Source organism: Pipistrellus hanaki, assembly GCF_964339955.1.
Source record: "Pipistrellus hanaki genome assembly, chromosome: 4".
NCBI lineage: Eukaryota > Metazoa > Chordata > Mammalia > Chiroptera > Vespertilionidae > Pipistrellus > Pipistrellus hanaki.
In genome coordinates this window covers 13,404,209-13,427,963 of record NC_140506.1, presented here as the reverse complement: position 1 = coordinate 13,427,963, position 23,755 = coordinate 13,404,209, and the positions used below count along the sequence as shown (strand labels likewise).

The following is a 23,755-nucleotide window of genomic DNA, read 5'->3' as shown; positions in this document are numbered from 1 at the left end:
CACCATTGATGTTTCTATCTCTCTCTCTCCCTCTCCCTTCCTCTCTAAATATAATCAATAAAATATATTATAATTTTTTTAAAAAATGAAGAGACAGCGAAAATTCACTGCATTGTTATGAGGATTAAATAAGGATTACCAAAGAGTCTTTGTTTTGTCAAACCTGCATAGAATTTTTATGAGTTTGTTTAAGCCAAATTGATGACAATTGCTGAGAAGCAAGATCTCAAATCTTCTGGAGAATGCCAGTTTTGCAGTTTCTTATATGCACATGAAATTAAGGAGGGAACCAAAGGGTAATTACATGAAGGTGGGAGAAAGCAAGGCAGGGATTAGATTACAGGATAGTTAACAGGGTCATGTGTTCTCTTGAGGATAGTTGCTCTTCCATGGAGTCTGAAAAAATAAGCATTTCAAAGGTGTGTTAGCCTACATGCACAAAAACAATGAGTAGGGCTTGCTTAAGGCAAAAATCCACCTTTCACCAAAAAGTTCTATGCCTGAGGCATGACTACTCACCAAGACCTGCCCAGTGAGGAATTTATAATCAGACCATCCTGTGAAGTTATTTTCAGATGGATTTACTAAGGTGTGCCTTTTTTCCCCCACAACTTTTATATAGTGGGTAGAACAGTGTCTCTCAAAACATACATCCAAAACCTAAGCCCCAGAACCTGTAAATAAAATATTTTTTAGAGAAAAGGGTCTCTTTAAAACTATATATTTTATTGATTTTTTTTTACAGAGATGAAAGGAGAGGTAAGAGTGTTAGAAACATCGATGAGAGAGAAACATCGATCAGCTGCCTCCTGCACACCTCCTACCAGACATGTGCCTGCAACCAAGATACATGCCCTTGACCGGAATCAAACCTGGGACCCTTGAGTCCGAAGGCCAATGCTCTATCCACTGAGGCAAACCGGTTAGGGTCTTTGCAAATATATTAAGAATCATGAAATGAGCCGAAACCGGTTTGGCTCAATGGATAGAGCGTCGGCTTGGGGACTGAATGGTCCCGGGTTCGATTCCGGTCAAGGGCATGTACCTTGGTTGCGGGCATATCCCCGGTAGGGGGTGTGCAAGAGGCAGCTGATCGATGACTCTCTCTCATCGATGTTTCTAGCTCTCTATCTCTCTCCCTTCCTCTCTGTACAAAAATCAATAAAATATATATTTTTTTAAAATCATGAAATGAGATAATCCTGGCTTTGGGATGGGCCCTAAATCCAATGGCAGAGTTCTTACATGAGACAGGCAGAGACTGGGGTGGAAGCCCGGGAAGACAAAGGCAGAAATTAGTTTTGATGTCGCAAACCGGGGAATGCTTGAAGCCATCAGAAACTGGGGGAGTCCAGGGAGATGCTTCCCTGGAGACTCTGGAGGGAGCATAGCTCTGCCGACACCTTGATTTTGAACGTCAGGCCTCTAGAACTGTGTAAAATGTACCTATTCTAGATCCATTCAATTTTAGATGGGGAACTTAGGCTTGGAAATCTATGTTCAATGTAGTACTAATTTTATATGTATAATATATGTAAATAATATATGTAAAGTAGGGCAGGGTATTAGCTACTTTTTTCCTCAGAAATTGAAAATGGCTTTTTGTGCAAAATATTTTGCAGTCAATACATAACATTTTTAGTTACTTATGCTATTCCTACAGTGTCCTAATTAGTTTTTTTAATGTGCATTAAGCATAAAAGAGAGGGAAAGAAAAAGAACAAACATAAAGAGTTTAGATTGCACACACAAATCTGTTTGGTAGCCTGCAACTTCTCAGAAAAGCCTGCAAATTCCCCACTACATTTTTTGGTTATAAACACTTTTTATTTTGAGTCTCTCTCTCTCTCTCTCTCTCTCTCTCTCTCTCTCTCTCTCTCTCTCTCTCTCTCACACACACACACACACACACACACACACACACAGTGCATGCTAATAAGAACATTATAAAGCAATCATGAACACAAAATGGAGATAAGTGGTGATGCAGGATTCTCTTAAATGATCTTATCCTCACTGTCCTCGTTTGAATCATTCTCTCAAAAGATTTTGCAAGAACTTGTCACCCTCCAAATGGAGCGGAGATAGGCTTCTTCCTTGGAGTATTGTCCCTGTTTGCCTGGGAGGGGAGGTGAAAAGTCCACGACTCACAAACTGGAAGTAGGAAGGGGAATGGGTGTCCCCAGTGTAGTCCAGGCAGGGAGCTGTGAGATCTGGACTTAGCCTGACTGGTGTGAGCCCCAGCAAAGTTACTAAGCCTCTCTGAGTCTTGCATCCTCATTTGTAAAGTGTGAATAACTATAGTGCCCACCACATAAGGTTTTGAGATTAATGGAATGCATGTTGCTAAACCCTGTGGCCAATTCTATCTTCATCTTACTTATGAATGCACTTGACATACTTGGTCACTTTCTTGATTTGATGTCAAAATAGGCACTTTCTCTTGGTTTTTCCTTCCACTTCTTTGAACTCCCCTGAGCACCTGTCCATTTCCTACTCATGCATGTTGAAGTATTGTATCTTCTCACTCCCCTGATAGCCTCATCCAGGCCCATGACTTCACATAGCACCTTTTTCCTGACATCACCAGATTCTAATCTCCAGCCTCCCCTCTGAGCTTCAGACTAATTTATCACTCAGCTGTCTCTCTGACATTTCCACCTGATGTATAATAAGCATCACAAAGCATCACTAAACTTGATTTTCATCCCCAGGTCAGCTCCTCCTCTGGTATTGCCCGTGTCTGCAAATGGTTTTGCTAGTTTGGATTCAGGTCAAAACATGCCTTCTCTCTCATCCTCACCACACGTCCAAATCCATCTGCAAATACAGCCATCATAACTTCAGGGTACAGTGGTGCCTCGCATAACGAACGCCTCGCACAGCGAACTTTGGACAGGTTTTTCATGAAACCATCGGCCAAAAAGCAGAAAATGGATGAAGATGTGCAAGATTTGGTAGACTCTACTTAGTCTGTCTTAAAATTAAAAAAATGTGTGTGTTTTTTTTTTTAAATTATGTTTTTAGATGTATCTAAATAAAAATATGTCATCTTAGCATATTTTTTTATGTCATCTTAGCATATTTTATGCTACAGAACGAATTATTTTTTTTAACATGTATTGTTATGGGAAAACACGTTTCACATAACGAACTTTTTGCATAACAAGCTTGCTCCTGGAACGAATTAAGTTCGTTGTGTGAGGCACCACTGTATTTCCGGAATGCACTTTTCTCACCTCCTCTAATTAAGCTCATGGCTTCATGCCATCACCATCTCCCTCCTAGACAAAGGCATTAAATAGCAGCCTCCAAACTGGCCTCCCTGCTCCCAACCCAGCTTTCCTCCACTCAGCAAACAGACAATTCTTTTAAAACCTATGTCAAAACATGTCCCTGTCCAATGATCTCCAATGGCTTCCTGTTCCACTCGAACCCCCAGCCACACCGGGAACCTCATCACCCACCACTCTTTCTCTTTCTCCCTCTTTCAACACGCCACACCCTTCCAGGCTCAAGGCACTGCTATTTCCTCTTCCTGAAAAGCAGACAGATACCTCCTCAGCAGAATGACTTCTCTTGGCCCCTCTCTGTTCCCCTTTATCTGTGCTCAGATTTATTTTTCTTCTTAGGGCTTGTCTACTTTACGTTATATGTGTATTTGTTTGTTGTCTGTCTCACTTCTAGGATGTAAGCTCCATGAGAGCGACTCTTTGTTTCATTCATTGTTGTATCCTTGGCATCTTAGCACCTAGAATGCTGCTTGACTCATAATAACTGTTAAACAATTGAATGAATGAATGAAGAATGGATGAATGAATGAGGAGGTACTGCATTAAAGCACTGAGCATAGTATGTATGTCACTGATAAATACTACCTGCCAATGTACTTGTTATTTTTATTATTAATTATTATTTGTCTAGGCATTTTACACATCCTGCCTTTCTTCCTGGCCCTTCAACATCTAGACCGCCCATGGTCACACCCAAACCTCCCCACTGGAACCTAAGAACAGTAAGAAGAAATAAATGGAGATCACCAAGGCAAGAAGGAATGTCATTGGCTAACCCTCTTCTGTTGTCACAGGGTTTGCTTCTGCCAGATACACATGTAAGGAGGATAGTTGGACTAAATTGTCATCTCGTACAGTCAATAAATGTCCTGGACATTTTTTCCCCAATTTCGAAATGTGTTCTTTTATCTTTATATTCTAGCTAAAACTTAGATTTCTGCCTTTAAACTACACCTCCAACACTGGCTTTGAAATGTAACCAAAGATAGCATCTGGAGTTCAAAAGACAGAGTCAATCTTACCCTTAATGACTATTATGCTGCTTTAAAGATTATATAGAGTTAAATACATGGAATTTTGTGGAGAAAAGTTAGGTAAGTCCTGTAAAGCAAACCAAATAAATTGGTCCCAAATTTGCATTGGAAACTGCTGTTCAATGGCTCTCTCAAATCTAATTTATTATTCATCTACACATTTTTAGGATATGTTTTTATTGATCTGAGAGAGAAAATGGAGAGGGAAAGAGAGATAGAAACATCAGTGATGAGAAAGAACCATCAAGTGGCTGCCTCCTGCACATCCCATACTGGGGATGGAGCCCACAACCTGGACCAGAACACTGACCTCGGATTTGATCTGCATATTTTTTTAGCTTTGGCCACATGTTCTGCATGGAACACCAGGGAGAGGTGAGCATATGAGCAATACATCATTATAAACATGCCTTAGAAGCACTAAGCAGAGCTCTTAAGAAATGCTGGGGCAAGTATGAGATGCTTTTCTTTACTGCTTGAATGGGGCCTCCTGCAGATCAACTCTGGCCTGGTAGGCAGCCAAGCCACCCCTAGATAAGGCTCCTCACGGATACCTGGTCTGGTAGACAACCTGGCTACGGGAGCTGATGGGGTTAGTTAGTGTCAGGTTCAGGTCAAACATCCAGCTGGAGCCCAGCACCAGGAGAGAACTGGAAAATTCCCAACTCCAAGCTAAGAGGATTCTGTCTCATTCCAGAGCCACCTGAGCCCCCATCCACCCTAAGGGCAAAACATTCTTTTGGAGTCAAACTGGCAGCATTCTTAGACAGAGGGAGAAAAAAATCACTGACTCAGGAAAACCAGACCCTCTCTGAAGGGGCTAAGTCTTTCAAGACATGACTGGAACATTTCTTGGGTTAGGCATTTCACCAAAAAGCAAACCTAGAGGTTCATCTCCAACCAAAACAAGTCTCTCTGTGAGCAGCTCCCAGCCACTGCCTCCACCTGGGTGAAGCCACTCCAGCTTCCCTAAAGTCCAGTCTTGACCTTGGCCACAGACACCACACCCTGATGTGTCCCAATTCCTGACCTGCCACAGACCCCAGCCTGCCTGCAGGCTTCCCTTCCTCCATCCAATTTGGGGCTGCCTTCCTGAGCAATTCCTAGCTCAGTCCACTTCGGACAGCAACCTCAGCTCAAAGTCAGTATGGATGTGGCCAAGCCAAAAGGCACTTCAGAGAAAGTAACTGGGAGAACTGGCTTTGGAATCAGAGAGACCAAAAATTTTATGTCCACCATTTTCAGCTGTGCAGATGAGTGGGTCTGCCTGGTGAACGACTATGGGTACTTTTCTACCTTTCTGTTTCCTGCAACCAGCCAGCCCCCTAGTAACCAACTTAAATGAACCAGGAGGCCAAGGGTCTTAGGATCCACAAATCAGAACTACAACTAGGCAATACCCAGAGTATTCCTAAGGAGAAAGGAAAGTTGAGAGTTCTTATAGTGAAAAGCACACTCTTAAGAAGAATCCGGCTTACATTAGCCTCTGGATTGGTCCTTGGTTCTAGTCCTTTCCTGAGGGAAATGCTATGGGTTTGGGTTCTGTGGGACATACATGTATCTTCATAATCAATCCTTCTTTTCAGCTCAGGCTAGTTTAAGACAACTCCTCTTGCATTCAACAAAGGGACTCAACTAATATACCTTCTCATAGATTAGGTGCGAGAAATGAATGGTTTTTATATGTGGTTTGTGCTTTTGATGTGGATGCAAGAAATATTTCCCTAATCCAAGTTTTTTTGTTTGTTTGTTTGTTTTTTCCCCCAGAGGAAGAGGCCGGGAGAGAGAAAGAAACATCAATGGTGAGGAGAGAATCATCAATTGGCTGCCCCCTGCACACCCCACACTGGGGATTGAGCCTGCAACCTGGGCATCGATGTTCAACCAATGAGCCACCGTGGCGGGACACAAACATTTTTCTCCTATATTTTTGTCATTGCATTAAATCTATAATCTAATTTTTGTCCATTTGTATATATGACATGAAGTATGGTTGAAGGTTATTCTTTTGCATATGGATGTCCAATTGTCCCATCACCATTTATTGAAAATATTATTCTGTCTCCATTCAATTACCTTGGCATTTAGGTGAAAAATCAATTGGCCATATATGTGAGGATCTATTCTGACTCATGCTATTCCCCTGATTTGTATGTCTATTGTACCAGCACCACACTGTGGCGATTAAGCCCTGAAATCAGGTTCTCTGCATTCCCCAGATTTGTTCTTCACATTGTTTTGACTATCCTCAGTCTCCTGCTTTTCTTTTCCAAAGGATCTTGATTAAGATTATGTTTAATCTGTAGGCCAACTTGGAGAAAATTAATATCTTAATAATGGTTAGGTTTCCGATCCATTAACACATCACACCTCTCCATTTATTTAGATCTTTTTAAAGTCCTCCTGTTTGTAGTTTACAATATATAGGCTTGTACATGTTTTGTGGATCTATTCCTAAGTATTTCACAGATTTTAATACTATTGTAAATGACAGGGTGTTGTTTCTTTTTTTCATTTCAACTTCCAATTTTTTACTGCTAGTATATGTAAGTACAATCAATTATTGTATATTTGTATCCATCCTGTGACCTTGCTAAGCTCACATATTACTGTGTAGTTTTCTTATAGAATCTCCGGGATTTTCTATATAAATTATCTCATCATCTGTAAATAGCAAATTATTTTTTCTTTCCAATGGTGTATGCCTCTTATTTATCTTACTTTCCTGATTGCATTGGTTAGGACTTCCAGGATGGTGTTGAAAAGAGAATGTCTTTTATTCTCAGTCTTAGTGGGATTACGTTTGTTTTATTCCATATTATACACCCAGCACATTGCACCAGGCCTGGCACACCGAAGCCACTCAAAAGAGGTTGCTGAATGAATTAAAACAACTTTAACTGATCTATATGGAGATTTCATTAACACCTTGCTTAATTAATCAACCTATTGAGTCACAAGTGCAATTATGTAATAAGTAGCAGGATACCATTTTAAAATCGGGAACATTTTGAAATAAGCAAATGCTCTGGTGGGAATATAGGAATTCAGGGATATGCTATAGGTTAGTAGGGGTGTCGAACTCAATCAGAGAAGGGGCCAAAATCTAAAATTCAGCCTAAATCGCGGGCCGAATGGTTTACTGAACAGTCATAAACTGACAATGTCATAAACTGACAGCGGAGTGCAGTGATGACAGCGCGGTGCGGGCCACATTGCAAGGCCTGGCGGGCTGGATTTGGCCCGCGGGCTTTGTGTTTGACACATGTGGGTTAATGTGAAGGTGACACTACTACATATCTGTCTGATGAATTAATACCTGCTCTAATTTAATGGGTAACACTAAAAAGAAAAAAAAATAGATTCTATGAAATACAGTAACAATCAAAACAAACATTCTCTTCCTACCGCTTCTCTGGGATAGTAAGGCCTGAAATGCTAGAAATCTGATTTCTATGTATTATTAAAGTGTTAAGGATGTGGATGTACAATGGAAAGGATAATACACTTGTCAACTTACAGATTAACCATTAAAAACTTGCCTGGCAGGTGTGGCTCAGTTGTTTGGGAATCTTCTTGTGCACCTAAAGGTTGCTGGTTCAATTCCCAGTCAGACACATGCCTGGTTGCAGGCTTGATCCCCAGTAGGGGAATGCAAAAGGTAGCCGATCAATGTTTCATTCTCACATCACATCAATTTTCTCTCTCTCTCTCTCCCACTTCCTTCCTCTATCTCGAAAAATCAACAACAACAACAAAATAATGAAACACATCATTAAAAACTCGATCCAAAACATATTATTTAGTGCTTATTATTGTCCAAGGAGGGGAAGTGAAAAGTAGGGAGGAGAAAGGAGATAGAATAGTATTTTAAATAGTTCCCAACCTCAGGAAATTTAATATTTTGTGATAGATATTAGACTTACATACTAGAAATGGAGACTAATGCACCTCTCACTGTGATTGCCAAATATAAAGTGAAAGAGAAATTTTCAAAGTGAGATAGAATTATACAAGAAATATTTAAGACACAATATTTTTAAAGAACTTTAAAAAGTAAGTAGGCCTTGGATAAGTAGTAAGAATAAAAATGTAAGCATTTAAAATATTTTTAATTACAGACATTTTGTGACACTTAAACAAAAGCAGAAGTTAAAGAGAGGAAAAAAAGGAACAAAAAGTAGTTACATTTTTATCTTAGTTACATCTTCCATTTCATTTGCTTTATTAAGAATTGCCAGACCTTAGATTTGCAGGGCAGGATGAAGTACATACACACTCACCTCCTGTGTTTCACCATAGAAGCCAGCAAATCATCATATGCTCACCGACAAAAAGTGCATCCGTTTCAGAGCTCTGAAAGTCAGGTGATAGTGTTCTGAGTGGCATGAGCAGAATCCATCCCCAAACTTTTGTTTCATATGCCTCTACTCAGATGTAGGAATGAGTTATAATTGACCTAGCAAGAGGCTCCCAAATGTTTTATTTTCTAGCAATTAGAGGAAAATAAAAATTTATAAAAATGGTTAAGGCATATATATATATATATATATATATATATATATATATGCTCTGATGAAAGCTACCTCAAATCCTTTTCTCAGATTAAAAAAGGAATAAAAAGGGGAAAAAATGAAATTTGTTTGCTGTCTATAATCCTTTTCTTTTCATTTAACTTTATGTACAACACTAGAGACCCAGTGCACGAATTCATGCACTAGTGGGATCCATCAACCTGGCCTGCAGGATCAAGCCAAAACCTGTTCTTTGACATTCCCTGAGGGGTCCCAGGTTGCAAAAGGGCACAGGTCAGGCCGTGGGATCCCACCAGTGCACAATCAGGGCCAGGGAGAGATGCGGGAGGTTGGCCAGCTGGGGAGGGACTGCAGGAGGACTTGAGGGCATGTCCAGCCATCTCGCTCAGATAGGCCAGACACCCATCTGCTCAGATAGGCCAGACACCAGCAGCAAGCTAACCTACCAGTCAGAGTGTCTGGTGGTTAGTGCACATCATAGCAAACGGTTGAGTGGTCTTAGCATATCATTAGCATATTGCATTTTGATTGGTTGAATGGATGACCAGATGAGCAGACACTTAGCATATCAGGCTTTTATTATATAGGATGAACATTTCCAAAGCCAGAAGTAGATAAGGAGGTATAGTTAGAGTTCTTCTTCCATCCCTATTCTATCATGTCCTCTTCCTCCTAAATTAAAAACTATTTAGAATTTTTTGGCTCATGTGTTTTTTTCAGAAATATAAGCATGTGTTTGTTTTTTTCAGAAATATATGCATATGTACACATATTCATACACAACCATATTAATACTTCTTTCCTTTTTTACCACTAGCATACAATTTTATAGTCTGGAATCTCATTTGTTTTTCAAGTGCCAAAATACTCTGCAGATCACTCCATACCAGCATGTACAAATTTTCCGCTTTCCTTTTTTACAACTCAACATTTTGAAAGCATCTGTGTATTTTAAAAATACACATATGTAATTTTTAGTTTTTCTTTTTATATTAGCTTCTTCAAATATTGGAGTTAATAATTTAAAGCATCAAAATAATAATATATTGTTGGTCATTTATAATATTGTTCTGGGAATAATAAATTTTCTGTGCTTTGAAATCAATGCTAACTTGCACTTCTGATGAAGCTTTATAAATATTTTAAAGGTCTTTTTTTCTATCTATAAATTTATAAATGTTCATTGAGTTAAAAACAGAAAATGTATAAAATAAAAATATGAGTACTGATAGTAATAATAATAAATTATAATAAATAATGCAACTATAACCGTTGTTAATAGTTGAGCATATTTTCCCAGTACTTTTTTCCTATACTGTATGTGTGGGGTTTTTTTTTTTTCTTACACTGTTGTTTATAGCAATCAAATCTAACCTGAAGACTTTTGAATTTAAGATAAAGCTATACCCTCTGAAAAATAACAACTTCTGAGTCTAATTTAAATGACTGAGATCTCTTCTTGGGGTTCTGGGTAAGAGAGAAAACTTTCTATTAATTATCATTACTTACATTCTGGAGTTGTCTTTTCAAACAACTATTAAGTTAAAAAGAGGAAAAGAGAGAGGCCAAAAATTCCCCCTTGAAATCTATCTGATTTTGACACTTTTTTCCCTTTTCTAAATTAAATCTTTATGGTTAAAAGTATTATGTATCTCCTCCCCCACCCCCCCCTCATTGACCCCTTCTAGCCTGCCCCCACCTAGGCCCAGGCCTTCACGACCCTATTGTCTGTGTCCATGGGTTAAGCATATATGAATACAAGTTCTTTGGTGAATCTCTTCCTACCCATCCACATTCCCACTGCCCACCCCCTCCCCCTCTGAGATTTGACTGTTCTATGTCTCTGGATCTATTTTGTTCATCCGTTTATTTTGTTTATTAGACTCCACATATGAGTGAGATCGTGTGATACTTGTCTTTTTCAGACTGCCTCATTTCGCTTAGCACCCTACTCTCCAGATGATTTTGACTCTTTGATAGAAAATAAATAAATAAATAAATGTCTTACACACTGCCACACTGAGGACTTTCAAATCTAAAAATTTATGGCTCTTTGCCATAATCAAAGATGATGCTCTTAAATTGCTCATTTAAAAAAAAATACACTTTTAGAATACTCAAACAGGGATGATGATATTTCATTGACTTACTAGAACCCTCACCATTCCTTCTGTGGGTCGCAGGTGTGTGTTTGCATCAGTCAGCCGCAGCCGTGTGTCCTGACCTTGTCTAGGGACCAGCCAAAGCAAACTGCACCTGATGAGGATTGATCCGGACCTCACCAAGCCACATGCTAGCCAAAGGTCAGTGTAATTAGATTGCTTTAATAGAATGAGCCCACAGAAATCTAGACTAACAGAATGGGTAAACTGTAAGGTGATATTTGCTTTAGAGAAAAACTCCTTCCCAGAGAATTCCTTAGCATGTTTAAAAAGAGAATTGACTATATTAAAACATACCTTTCAGGAATTTGCTACTCGGGAGTGTCCTCTACATGAGAACACCCTGTTCTGCTGGGCAGTCTTTTCAATAAAGTATTTGACACATTTATAGTAACACAATGAATAATGACCAAAATTTCATTTTAATTACCGAGGATGCAATGTGAGGTTACGTCAGAGCCACAAAGTAAATTAGCTTCCTATTTCTCAAGGCCTTGTTCACACTGTGTGGGATTTACAAAAGGTCTCTCAAAGGGCATAAAACACGGAAAATGTATAATACTTCCAAATAATTGCAAAACACCTGAAACCAGGGCGTGGAAGTCTCAAGCTCACTATTGACACAAGCTATACAAAGCCAAATGTGAGGTAACCTTCCCAGGTGCAAAACTACTTTGTTACTTTTAATAATAAATTACTTTAATTCATTATGCTAGTTAAACTTTAAGATGCTTGTGGTCGTGGGGAGAGTGCAAAACGATGGGAGCAGGACTGGCTTCATCATTTGCCATGCCCCTTCTAACATGAGGAATTTCAAGAGAGCCTTAAACCGGCCACAGGTCCTTCCAGGTGCCGGGACCTTGGTGACAACTGCACATGAAACTGGCCATACACGAGGCTCTTTCCGCCCTCCCCCTTTTCAACAGCTCCCCCCCCTTTTTAGCAATTTTTGGTTCAAGGAAAAAATTGAGCGAAGGTACAGAGATTATCCATATATCCCGGCCTCCCTGGCCCTTCTCACTCATCAGTGCCTCCCACCAGGCCACAGCACGCTGGGTGCAGAGACGGAGGCCGGCTTTGCTGTCAGACTGCTCTGGAGTTTTAGGTCAAACACTCCGCACAGCTCTCATCTGCTCCGAAACCACGGGGCCACAGTATTATAACACAGATTTGTCTTTCTTTCCCCTTGCTTGTTCAAAAGAGACAGACTTTTCTAGTTTTTGTTTTGTGTGTGTGTGTGTGTGTGTGTGTGTGTGTGTGGTGTTTACAACCCTGCTGCATCCAGAAGAATCCCGGCTCCCTGTCTGCAAACTGTGCTGGGGGCAGGTGCGAACGCCCTGAAGCCTGAGCATCCTCCTCTGTGTGTCCAGAGGCCACGGTGACCCGCATCCCTGGAGCAAAAGGGCGCAGTGGGCCTCCCAGGGGCACCTCCATCTCTCCCGGGTCCCTACTTGCCCGGGTGTACCCTATGGGCCACTGGGCCCCCGGATGCAGATCGGGGACCCCAGCCCCGCACCAGGATGCACAGACCGACCGATCGCCCCTGTTCCCCCTCCCCGGGCCTCCGGATCGCTTCGTGCCCCCCGCTGCTCAGTCTCCCCCACCCCCACACCCCCACACCCCCCCCCCCCCCGCCCGGCCCTCGGGCTCCGAGCCGTGACGCCACCGCCGGGCCAGCGGGAACCGCCGGAGTCCCGGCCCGCGCCCCGGGAGCCGCGGAGGCGGCCGCTGGCGGGCGTCCCGGAGGCAGGCGGCGGCCCGCGGCCTGTGCGTGCGCAGCGCCCCCTGCGGCCGCGCTGGGGACGGCGGCGGCGGGGAGAGGGAGCCGCCCGCCCTCCCGCCCTCCCGCCCGGCCTCCTCCCCAGCCGGCCGCCCTCCCACCCTCCGCGGCCGGGGAGTCCGCGCCTCCGCGCCCGCCCCGATTTCCTCCGCACGGCGGCGGCGGCGGCGGCGGCGCCTCGTGCGCGCGGTTATTTATTTATTTCCGGGCCCGGAGCGCTTATAATGGAGCCGCTGTCAGCGGAGCCTTCTGCTGCCGCCGCCGCCGCCGCCGCCGCCGTCCCTCCTCTTTTTCTTCCCGGCAGATCTTTGTTGTGTGGGAGGGCAGCGGGGATGGACTTGAGCTTGCGGAGCTGCTGCTAGAGCCGCCGCCGCGCTTGCAGAGGGCGCCGCAGCCGCAGCCACCGGGAGCCGCCGCCGCCGCCCGAGGCCCCTCCGGCCCGCGCCCCGAGCCCCGGCACCGCGCCCCGCGCCGGCAGATGTGCGTGGGGTCAGCCCACGGCGGGGACTATGGTGAAATTCCCGGCGCTCACGCACTACTGGCCCCTGATCCGGTTCCTGGTGCCCCTGGGCATCACCAACATAGCCATCGACTTCGGGGAGCAGGTAAGCCCCGCCGCGCCCCGCGCCCCGCGCCCCCCGCTCCGGGCTCGCTCTGCCTCGGCCTCCGACGCCCCATCGCCATGGGATGGGGGCACCCGGGAGTCACCTGCTCCGAGTTCCTTTTTTATCCCGGAACAGTTGGTCGGGATTGCAGCCTGTCAAAGGATGACTTTTCCAGCAGTCCGTTGCCCCCTCCCCCAGTTATTCAGCAGAGTTTCCCGGCTCGCTCGCTCGCTCTCTCTCTCTCTCTCTCTCTCTCTCTCTCTCTCTCTCTCTCTCTCTCTGGAAATTGTTAAAGCATAGGCGGGTTTGGCGCTTCACCTACAGAAGGGTTTTTCCGTGCACAGTAGGAGTGTTATGTAATTTGTGATTATGTAAACCGCTGGTCTGTGCGTAAAAATGTAGTTTCTAGTAGTTCAGGTGCTGGTTTGCTATCTATCCGGGGCTGGCGATGATGGTGATGGGGATGATGGGGAGATGTGCGTTTTCAGCCCAGCTATGTATGGATGAGGGGTGTCCCCGGTGTGTCCTGACACGCCACCATTGATCATCTCTAGTTTAGGATTCGGGTGTGTTTTGTTTTTGTTTTTTCTTGCACCGCTCAAAGAGGGGAAATACGTTTTTGTTCCTTACTTTCCTGTCCGTGTTTCTTTGCCATGTTTTTCACCATTTGTCTCCATGTGGCGTCATTGCAAAGCGGGCGCTGCAGGCTCCCCAGCAGCCAGGCATCCATTGGTGCTCTGCACTGAGCCTGCGGGGACCGGTTCCTCGCCGGGCCCCCAGCGGGGTGCAGGTGCATTAGAAGGCCAGGAAGGGGAGGGGGGTGGACAGTAAGTAACATGCCTCCTTGATGTGCAGGAGCTGGAACTGGCCAGTGCGTGTCAAGGTCAATACTCCCGGTGTTTTGTAGCACCTTATTTATGTTCTTTTTAAGTCAAGAACAGCTTAAAGGATGTTCTATTTTTAAAATGCACCTATTTGGATGAACTTTTAGGTGTTTTTGTTTTTTTTAAAAAAGAACCAGGTTTTTTTTGTTGTTTTTTTTCTTTTCTTTTCAGAAAAGTGTTGATTTGGCACCTCCTTTTGGTGACAGTCTGCTTGCATTTGTTTCTTTGCTGAGAACTTCTGATTGATTGCTACCCTATAAGCTCCCTGATACTTAGTGACATTGAAAGCTACTTTTGCTTCGAATTTTATTGCAGCTAAGTGTCCACAGTGCCGTACAGCCTCTAGAGGCCTTTGTCTAGAGGCCCAGTAATTTCCTTTGATTAGCTGTGATCCCTTTTCTGCTACCTCTGTGCTCTGCGAGCACCACCCCAATGCTCCCTGCTGCTCCACCTTCTTCCTGCCCACCTTGCCCTCTTTAATAATTCCCTGGTCACTGTGGGCATTTCCTATAAGCTGTGGAAAGGTCTGTAGACCCACATTGACTACATGGCACATTTAAGGTGAGTCAAGTGCTGTCTGTTCACCTGAACCTTTTACTATATTAAGGCTTATTTTCCTGGAGCTGCTCCCAAGATTGTCAGCACAGGATGCTCAACGGATTGCTTCGCCCTGAACATTGTAGTGTGTGTGTGTGTGTGTGTGTGTGTGAGAATTGGATAGGGATAACTGGAGGAAATAAGAGTATTCTTTTTCATAATTAAATTGACCTGAAGCATGCCACAGTATTGTCTCACATTTGCTTTGATTTTTAAAAAATATATATATATTTTTATTTTTAAATATTTTTTTATTTCAGAGAGGAAGGGAGAGGGAGAGAGAGAGATAGCAACATTAATGATGAGAAAAAATCATTGATCGGCTGCCTCCTACATGCCCCACAATGGGGATCAAGCCCACAACCTGGGCATGTGCCCTGACCAGGAATCGAACTGTGACCTGGTTCATAGGCCAATGCTCAATCACTGAGCCAAGCTGGCCGGCCATTTACTTTGATTTAATACAAGGCTAATATTTGATTTTAGGGTAAGGGAAAGGATCTCCTGAGTTACAAAAGGGTGGGTAGACATAAAAGACGACTAAACAGAGGGTTTACCCTAGTGGGTCTACTAATTCAAACTCATCTTTACAACGTTGCTAACCTCATAATCATGGCTGACATAAGCAACGGACTAGAACAGTTATCTTTTTGCACAGAAGCAAGTTATATCAACAAATGTTAGTTGAGGGCCTTATCCCTTAAATGCCAGCATATTTAGGAGGGGAAAGGCTGCCTGGAAGTGGAGGTATTTTATCAGGGTTAGCGGTGGGAAGATGCAGGGAAGAAATTCATAGGTTCCCAAAGTCTTGCTTTGCCTTCCGGTAGCAGATGCCAATTGTTTTGCAAACTGTGCAGGGTGGGAAGTGAGAAGAATGGAGCTTATTTTTTCTTAATTTTAAATGAGGGAAGAATTACAGCATGAGCTAAAGCATGGCCTGATCATATGTGGGTAATAAATACAAGGACATTTTACCCCAACTGTTTCAAAGCCCAATAAAGATGAAGAAAAATGAATCTATTTGCAAAAGTAGGTCTATGTTAGGCTTTGAAAACATACAGCTCTTGACGTGAATTTTTATTAAGTTCTAGAGAGAGGGACACATGTAGATCTCTGCTATTCTTCTTTCAGAATTACCAGGTGAATAACGCCTCGGCCTGAGTGGACAGTGATTTCATATTTCAGTAATTGCCTAATCCTAAAGTATGCAGGTGACATGGGAGTGTAAAGATCAAAACAACCTCTGGTTCTCAAGCTTTTGAAATAATTAAGAAATGCAAGCTTAGAAAATAAAACATTTGTCCAGGTCAAAAGGATAGTAAAATCATTTTAAATGTTTCTTAGAGGAGTGTGTTTTTGTTATTATAAACATCTCAGTTTGTGGTTTCTGTAGAAAATGTGGGCAGAATTTTTAAAAAATTTTTTTTCATTGATTTTAGAGAGGAAGAGAAATAGAAACATCAATGATGAGAGAGAATTAATAATCTGTTCCCTCCTGCCCCTGCTGGGAATCGAGCCTGCATCCCAGGCATGTGCCCTGACAGGGAATCAAACCATGACCTCCAGATTCATAGGTCAGCGCTCAACCACTGAACCACACCAGCTGGGCCAGAACTTTTACAATGGAAATCCAGCTATATAAAAGATTCCACTGAAATTTGAATAAGCGGCACATATGTGATTGTGTGTAGGAATTACACATGAATTATCTCAGCTATTAGTGTATGTAGGGTTAGGGGGCATGAGGAAGTCTAACAATTTGTCCAGAGTGTCCTGATATTCTCCAAGAACATTATTGATATCGTATGTAGATTTCCCTGCAATTTCAAAGCTCAATCAGGGAGGGACCCAAATATTATGGGCTACTTACTCTGACAAGACTAGCAAAACCTATTACCATATTTTCAGTTTTGATGGTGGCAGTCATTTAAGGGAGGAGGGAAGGTTGAATTCTACACTGAAAATAAAAAAATATATGCAATAGAATGCTCTGCTTTATAATATTAAACATAGGGACAATAGAAAAGAATGTGAATATATTCATTATTGAAAAATGTAAAGTGACTTTTGTAGAGCCCTGTAGGTGAATAGAATAGTCTACCATACTGATAGTATACATTGAGTGGCCTGATTTTTATGATTTCTGAACACATAATAATCTGGCCACTCAGTGTATATCCTATATAATAAAAGGCTAATATGCAAATTGTCCCCTCAACCAGGAGTTTGACCAGCAGGCAGGCCTGCCAACTGCCCATGTTCCCTCTCCCTGGCCAGGCTGGCCAGACCCCACCCATGCACGAATTCATGCGCCAGGCCACATATACACACACACGCGCACACACACACACACACACACACACACACACACACACTGAGTGGCCAGATTATTATGCGTTCAGAGATCATAATAATCTAGCCACTCAGTGTATGTAGAATTATTATTTTGTGTTTATTTTTATAGATTGATAATCAAAAGTACTAATTACTTCCAGTTTTTGAGCACTTAACATGTGCTTACAGCAGCTCAATACATGTTTAATATGAGGAAAGAATGAGAGGCCTAGGCATGTTACTTGTCCAAGATCACGCAGGCAGTGCAGGACGGAGCCTGGGTTCACATCCATATCTGCCTGGCCCTTCGCCATTCTGCTCTCTGCCTCCTCTAGTCACGCTCACATGCTGAGATAGGCCCAGGAGTTTTATCATTTTTATAAATATATTTTTATTGATTACAGAGAGGAAGGGAGAGGGAGAGAGATTAAAAACATTAATGAGAGAATCATTGATTGGCTGCCTCCTTTTGACCCCCTCTGGGGATCAAGCCTGAAACCAGGGCTTGTGCCCTGACAAGGAATAGAGCCGTGACCTCCTGGTTCATAGGTCGACGCTCATGAGACAGAGTGGCTGGGCTAAAGCTAAGTTTTTAAGTAACTGTAAAGGAGAAACCTTTCCCTTCCAATTTATTGTACACTAATGGAATGAATTTCAAAATAATGTTTCTTTTTCTAATTATAAGAGGAATATATGCTGTTTGAAGTTTGGTTAAGTATAGAGGGAAAAATCACTATAATTATGCTCTAAAGGAGAAAACAAAACAAACAAACCTCCTTTAACATTTTGGATATCTCATCCCAATCTTTTCTTTCTCCAACATAATTGAAGATCTGCCTCTGTTTCTCTCCCTTCCCCTACCCCCCCCTCTCTCTTTCTCCTCTCTCTCTCTCTCTCTCTCTCTCTCTCTCTCTCTCTCTCTCTCTATATATATATATATATATATATATATATATGGAAAATGCATTTTCCTTATATTTAAAAAGTGTTTAAGTATGATTCTAAGTAGCATAATATTTGATTATATGAGAATACTGTAATTTCCTTTGTGGTATATTCCCCTATTGTTTAAATGGTGAGTTTAGGGGGAGGGGTGTTATTGTTTGGTTGGTTGCATTATTGTAATATAAAATTTCAGTGAGCCTCTTTTTTGTAATAAGATGATAATGTTTTCTCTGACAACCTTGGGCTTTCTGCTTGGCATAACTTGCTGCCTATTTCAGCTTCTCATTCATACATAGAAAATGAGGTCACTCTCCTCTGGCAGTCCATATTTAGTCAAGGACACAGTGACCTCCTTAATCCAATTGGTACCGACTCCTCTGCCATGTTTCCCAGTTCCCTTCAGATGTACTTCCATATTTAAAGGATCTCTTTCAATGTACTTAGGAACACAGATTGTTCCTAGAGCCGTGATGGTATAATCAATCCTATGGTTAGTTTGTTTGCTCATTTATTATTTTTTTTAAATATGTTTTTATTGCTCTCAAAGAGGAAGGGAGAGAGAATGAGAGATAGAAGTATCAATGATGAGAGAGAATCGTCATTTGGCTGCCTCCTGCACGCCTTCTACTGGAGAATGAGCCCGCAACCCGGGCATGTGCCCTTGGCCAGAATCGAACCTGGGACCCTTTAGTCCGCAAGTTGATGCTCTAACCACTTAGCCAAACCAGCTAGGGCTGTTTGCTCATTTATTTATTGAGGTGGTTTGATGACCAGCCTAACTACTGATTTGTCAAAATACTTCTTACCAAGCATGTCTTTCACAAATATTCAAATATCACACACATTAAGGCAATATCTAAATCCCTTTCTAGTAACACATCAAATTCTTTGAAAGCAGTTTTTAAAGTGTTCTGTGTGCTATCATTTGCACTTTGTAGCCATGACAAGCGCAGTTTTGTATTAGTGGCAAATAATTTGGTCTCTGTGCTGTTTCACTCTCGCTTGTCTGTTTGAGGCAATGAGGCAGAGGGCTTGTTGAGGGGGTTTAGGGTACAAGAGACCATGTGTGTTGGAATAAATAAATCTCATTAAACTGCTGGTGTAATATACTTAAGTAACTTGGATGATGTCTACATTTAAAAAAATCAGTCTGGAATTTTTTTTAACATCTGTGATTCTATTAGTTGCTGTGGAGATGAATTAAAAATATAGAAACCATTTTATGCAGTGTTATGTGGGTATGAGCTATCTATGTGATAACTGAAGCTTATCCTTTTATAAAATATATATATATTTTATTGATTTCAGAGAGGAAGAGAGAGATAGAAGCATCATACTGGGGATTGAGTTTGCAACCTGGGCATGTGCCCTTGACCGGAATGAAACCTGGGACTCTTCAGTCCAAAGGCTGATGCTTTATTCACCGAGACAAACCAGCTAGGGCTGAAGCTTATCCTTTAAAATGCAAATTATTGCTTTTTTTTTTTTTTTGCTTTTTTTTTTTAATATATTTTATTGATTTTTTACAGAGAGGAAGAGAGAGGGATAGAGAGCCAGAAACATCGATGAGAGAGAATCATCGATCAGCCGCCTCTTGCACCCCGCCCCCCACTGGGGATGTCCCTGCAACCAAGGCACATACCCTTGACCAGAATTGAACCCTGAACCTTTCAGTCCACAGACCGACGCTCTATCCACTGAGCCAAACCGGTTTCGGCGCTTTTTCTTTTTTTAGTATGAAAATCATTGTTGCTGGAAATCTGTGTTGCACATTTCTCTATCTTATTGAATAAACATAATATACAAAATGTAACATAAAATCTTTTTGGTGACTTGTGAATATCTGTCATCATATTGGGCAATTTTTGGATATCCACTGGCAGGTGATATTGGCACCAACCAATAAAGTAAAAATAATCCTATATAATAAAAGTCTAATATGTTAAGTGTCCAGTCATCTGGTCATCTATTCAACCAATCAAAGAGTAATATGCTAATGATATGCTAAAGTTCTCAGCCGCTCACTATGATGTGCACTTACCACCAGGGGGCAGACAGTCAACCAGTCGCTATGATATGCACTGACCACCAGGGGGCAGATACTCAATGCAGGAGCTGCCCTTTGGTAGCTCATGGCTGGCAAGCACAGGTGCGGTGGCAGGAGCCTCTTCCGCCTCTGTGGCAGCACTAAGGATGTCCAATTGCCAGCATAGGCCCGCTCCCCATCAGCCTGAGTCATCAGTCGGACAACCCACAAGGGCTCCTGGACTGTGAGAGGCCACAGTCCTGGCTGAGGACCCCAACCTGAGTGCATGGATTCCATGTACTGGGCCTCTAGTAAGTAATAAAAGTAGCTAATACATGATGACTACTTGCTTTTTAATTTTCTGCTTTGGATTTGCTCCAAATCCAAAACTTCATTAGCTTTCCATGAAATATGAAGAATAAATAATTTTGGAGGCCTCCTTTGGGAAAAACATCTATGCTCTATGCCTCTTGCCTTCCTACCCTGCTCGGATTTTGTTTCTGTTCTAGAGTTACCATCAGTGACGTGATCTAAGCACAATGTAAGCGTTGCCATATTTCACACAACCCCTGCCCTCAAATTGCTAAGAAAACATACATGAGCCTAGCCAGTTTGCTCAGTGGACAGAGTGTCAGCCTGTAGACCCAAGGGTCCCAGGTTCAATTCTGGCCAAGGGTATGTACTGCGGTTGCAGGCTCCTCTCCGGCCCAGGCCCTGGTCGGGGCACCTGCAGGAGGCAACCAATTGGTATGTTTCTTTCACACCGATATTTCTCTCTGTCTTTCCCTCTCTTCCAACCTCTCTAAAAATCTATGGGAAAATATCCTCAGGTGAGGATTTAAAAAAAATGCATATGAAACAGCTTTGCAATCAGCACCATGGGGCAGAATGTCTAATTGCACAGTGCAGTTGGTGATAGCGATGTGCTCGGAGATTGCAGTAGAGCAGTAAGAGTGTGGTCGTGGCAAGCTGTTTAGACATAGTTCTAATCTGGAGATTGTAGCCCCTGCTTCCTCTTTCTAAATGGACAGCACCCATCTGAGATGGTGAGATGGTTAGAAGGTAGGAAGAAGTAGCCCACTTCCTATCAAGCCCTACAAACCCAGGTTTTGTTCTTCATTTTTGCTGCGTCCGTGGTGTTGAAATCATTCAGCTGCTGTTCCAGCAACCAGACACCACTCGCAGCGCTGAGAACAAATGAGCTGAAAATGACAGACACGATAGTTATCTCTGTTAACTGCAAGACCTACGCATCCCAGCTTTCTGATTCTGCTGTGTGGTTGCTTCTTCAGACCGAACGTGTTTTCAAAGTCCATCTGAGAAGGGGCATAAACTTGATTATTTGTCAGGGCAGAGAGGGTGCTCATTCCCCTAGATAAAGAGTTGTCAGAGAACAGGCTGTCCGTCTGGCTCCGGAAATGCTCCGGGACAGATGCACCAACTTCATTTCTCATTGAGAGGAATACAGTTTGATTTGTTCCTCCCTGATTTCAGACTTTTTTATGGTATTTTGATCTGACTAGATGGATATGGTGAGGCATTCAATGAGTCGGACACCTCGGGCGCTGTTGGAGATTGCCTCTCTGTAAAGATGGGTTTGCTGGTATGAATCGGCAGTCCTCTTATTAACATGTATCAACATCTCTGTCCCCAACCTCAGGGCTAGAGGAGGGACTGTGTGTGGCTCCTTAGCCTGGAGCTTAAGGAGGTAAGAAACCACCCATGCACCTCCAAGCCCACATTCCCAGAGCACTTAGTAATACACACACACACACACACACACACACACACACACACACCCGCCCATCTGTGTCTGCATGATACCAGTAATCCATCGGAGCACCTGGATGGAGATGAGGCTGGCAGGGGGCGGGGCCTGACTCAAGACTGGGAGGATTTTAAAAGCCTAAGTGGGAATCCCTGGATAAGAACTTTCAAAGATGACTACAGAGGTGGGGCTCCTCTGGGCAGGTAGCTGGAATTCAATGGCTGAAAAGCAGAACGTCTTATCAGTAGGAGCAAGATGAGCCAAGAAGAAGGGGCAGGAGCCGGCTGTGAGAAGTTAAGTGAGAGGTTAAGGTAGCTCGTTTCCTGAGACCCAAGGAGGACTAGCTTTCAGCATCAGTCAGGCTGGTCACTCAGGCTATTGTCTTCACTCAATGAGTCCACACCGATACGTTTTAATGTTATTAAAAACATAACACCGAGTCTAGGGACGTATGTGAGTCCCTGACCGTCCTTTTTCTAGTTTGCCATTTGGCTTCGGTGTGTGGCTGTTTAGTTTTTAAAGCTGCTTTTCAGTCCCATCAGAAACCCATGCGCTCTTGAATGCTGCTCCACAGCAACCCGAGATCTGCCGGCCACCGTGCATTTCAATAAAAGGACGCAGTAGTGTGGAGAATCTAAAACAGCAGATTACAAAAGGAAAAAAAAAATTGTCTGACAGTCTGGGAGCTTTAAACGGCTTGGCAGGAAATTCACCACCACTCGGGCAGAGAGGCCTCCCACAATGCGCAGCCTAAACTTGACATTCCAGAAAGACAGCCTGAGCAGAGGAGGGTAACAAATAACCACATAATAAGAAAGAGGTAACTTGCACCCTCCGGCGTTCTGGCCGAGGCCAGGGCCAGAGCCAACGGAAGGACACCTTGCCCGCAGCCCGGGTCTGGCCTCCTGGCTCCAGACTCCACACTCAGATGCCCTGGCCCTCTCTGAGACCTTGTTTCTCCTCGGGGATGGTTATGGTCCTCGCCCCGCCCTTTTCTGCATTTCCTCCCCGGAGCCTGGCGTGCAGTCAGGTTGTACCTGCTTTCTGCTCCCACACAGCCGCACACCTTCAGGTGTTTCCCCACCTGGCCTCACCCCTGGTGGGCGGTGTACCAACCTTGGGCAGGTTCCTGGCACCACCTGAGGTTAGTCCACCATGTGGTTCCCAGACGTCCCCAGACAAACCTGTATCTCCAAGGCCGGGGCTTATTTCCAGGGACAGTGGAGACTCACCGAAGGGTCCCTAAAGCAGAGGGTGGCAGTGAGCGGCAGAGGCAGTTTTTTGTGTGTTTTTTTAAATATATTTTATTGATTTTTTACAGAGTGGAAGAGAGAGGGATAGAGAGTTAGAAACATCAATGAGAGAGAATCATTGATCAGCTGCCTCCTTCACACCCCTACTGGGGATGTGCCCGCAACCAAGGTACATGCCCTTGACTGGAATCGAACCTGGGGCCTTTCAATCCGCAGGCCAACGCTCTATCCACTGAGCCAAACCGGTTTCGGCCAGAACCACTTTGGTTTTTCAAACATTCTCATTTACTCTGATTTCCTTTAGGCATACCCTGCCTTCTTTCGTGGAAGGGGGCTGTTTTCCTCTCATCTTTGAAAATCAAAGTAAAATTTACATACAGTGAAACATACAGATCTTACCTGTACAGGTCCACAGGTATTGGCAAATGCCAAATGCCTGCCTGTACATAAGCCACACCCCAATCAAGGTGTGGAACATTTCTATCAGTACAGGAGGCTCCCTGACACCCTCCCCCAGCAACAGCCACTGTGCTGAGTAG

The 23,755-nt window shown here is 43.3% G+C and overlaps 2 protein-coding genes across 2 annotated transcripts in view; one reads left to right on the top strand and one right to left on the bottom strand.

The window, feature by feature from the left end:
• TRIO (trio Rho guanine nucleotide exchange factor) overlaps nucleotides 1-23,755 on the bottom strand; it is a 749,917-nt gene that overhangs the window by 222,746 nt on the left and 503,416 nt on the right. The window lies entirely within an intron of this gene.
• The window catches only part of ANKH (ANKH inorganic pyrophosphate transport regulator), a 110,478-nt gene continuing 99,693 nt past the window's right edge, over nucleotides 12,971-23,755 (top strand). Inside the window, exon 1 of the mRNA XM_084881649.1 lies at nucleotides 12,971-13,409. Coding sequence (XP_084737775.1) covers nucleotides 13,314-13,409 — 96 coding nt within the window. The 5' untranslated portion in view covers nucleotides 12,971-13,313. The remainder of the gene's footprint in view (nucleotides 13,410-23,755) is intronic.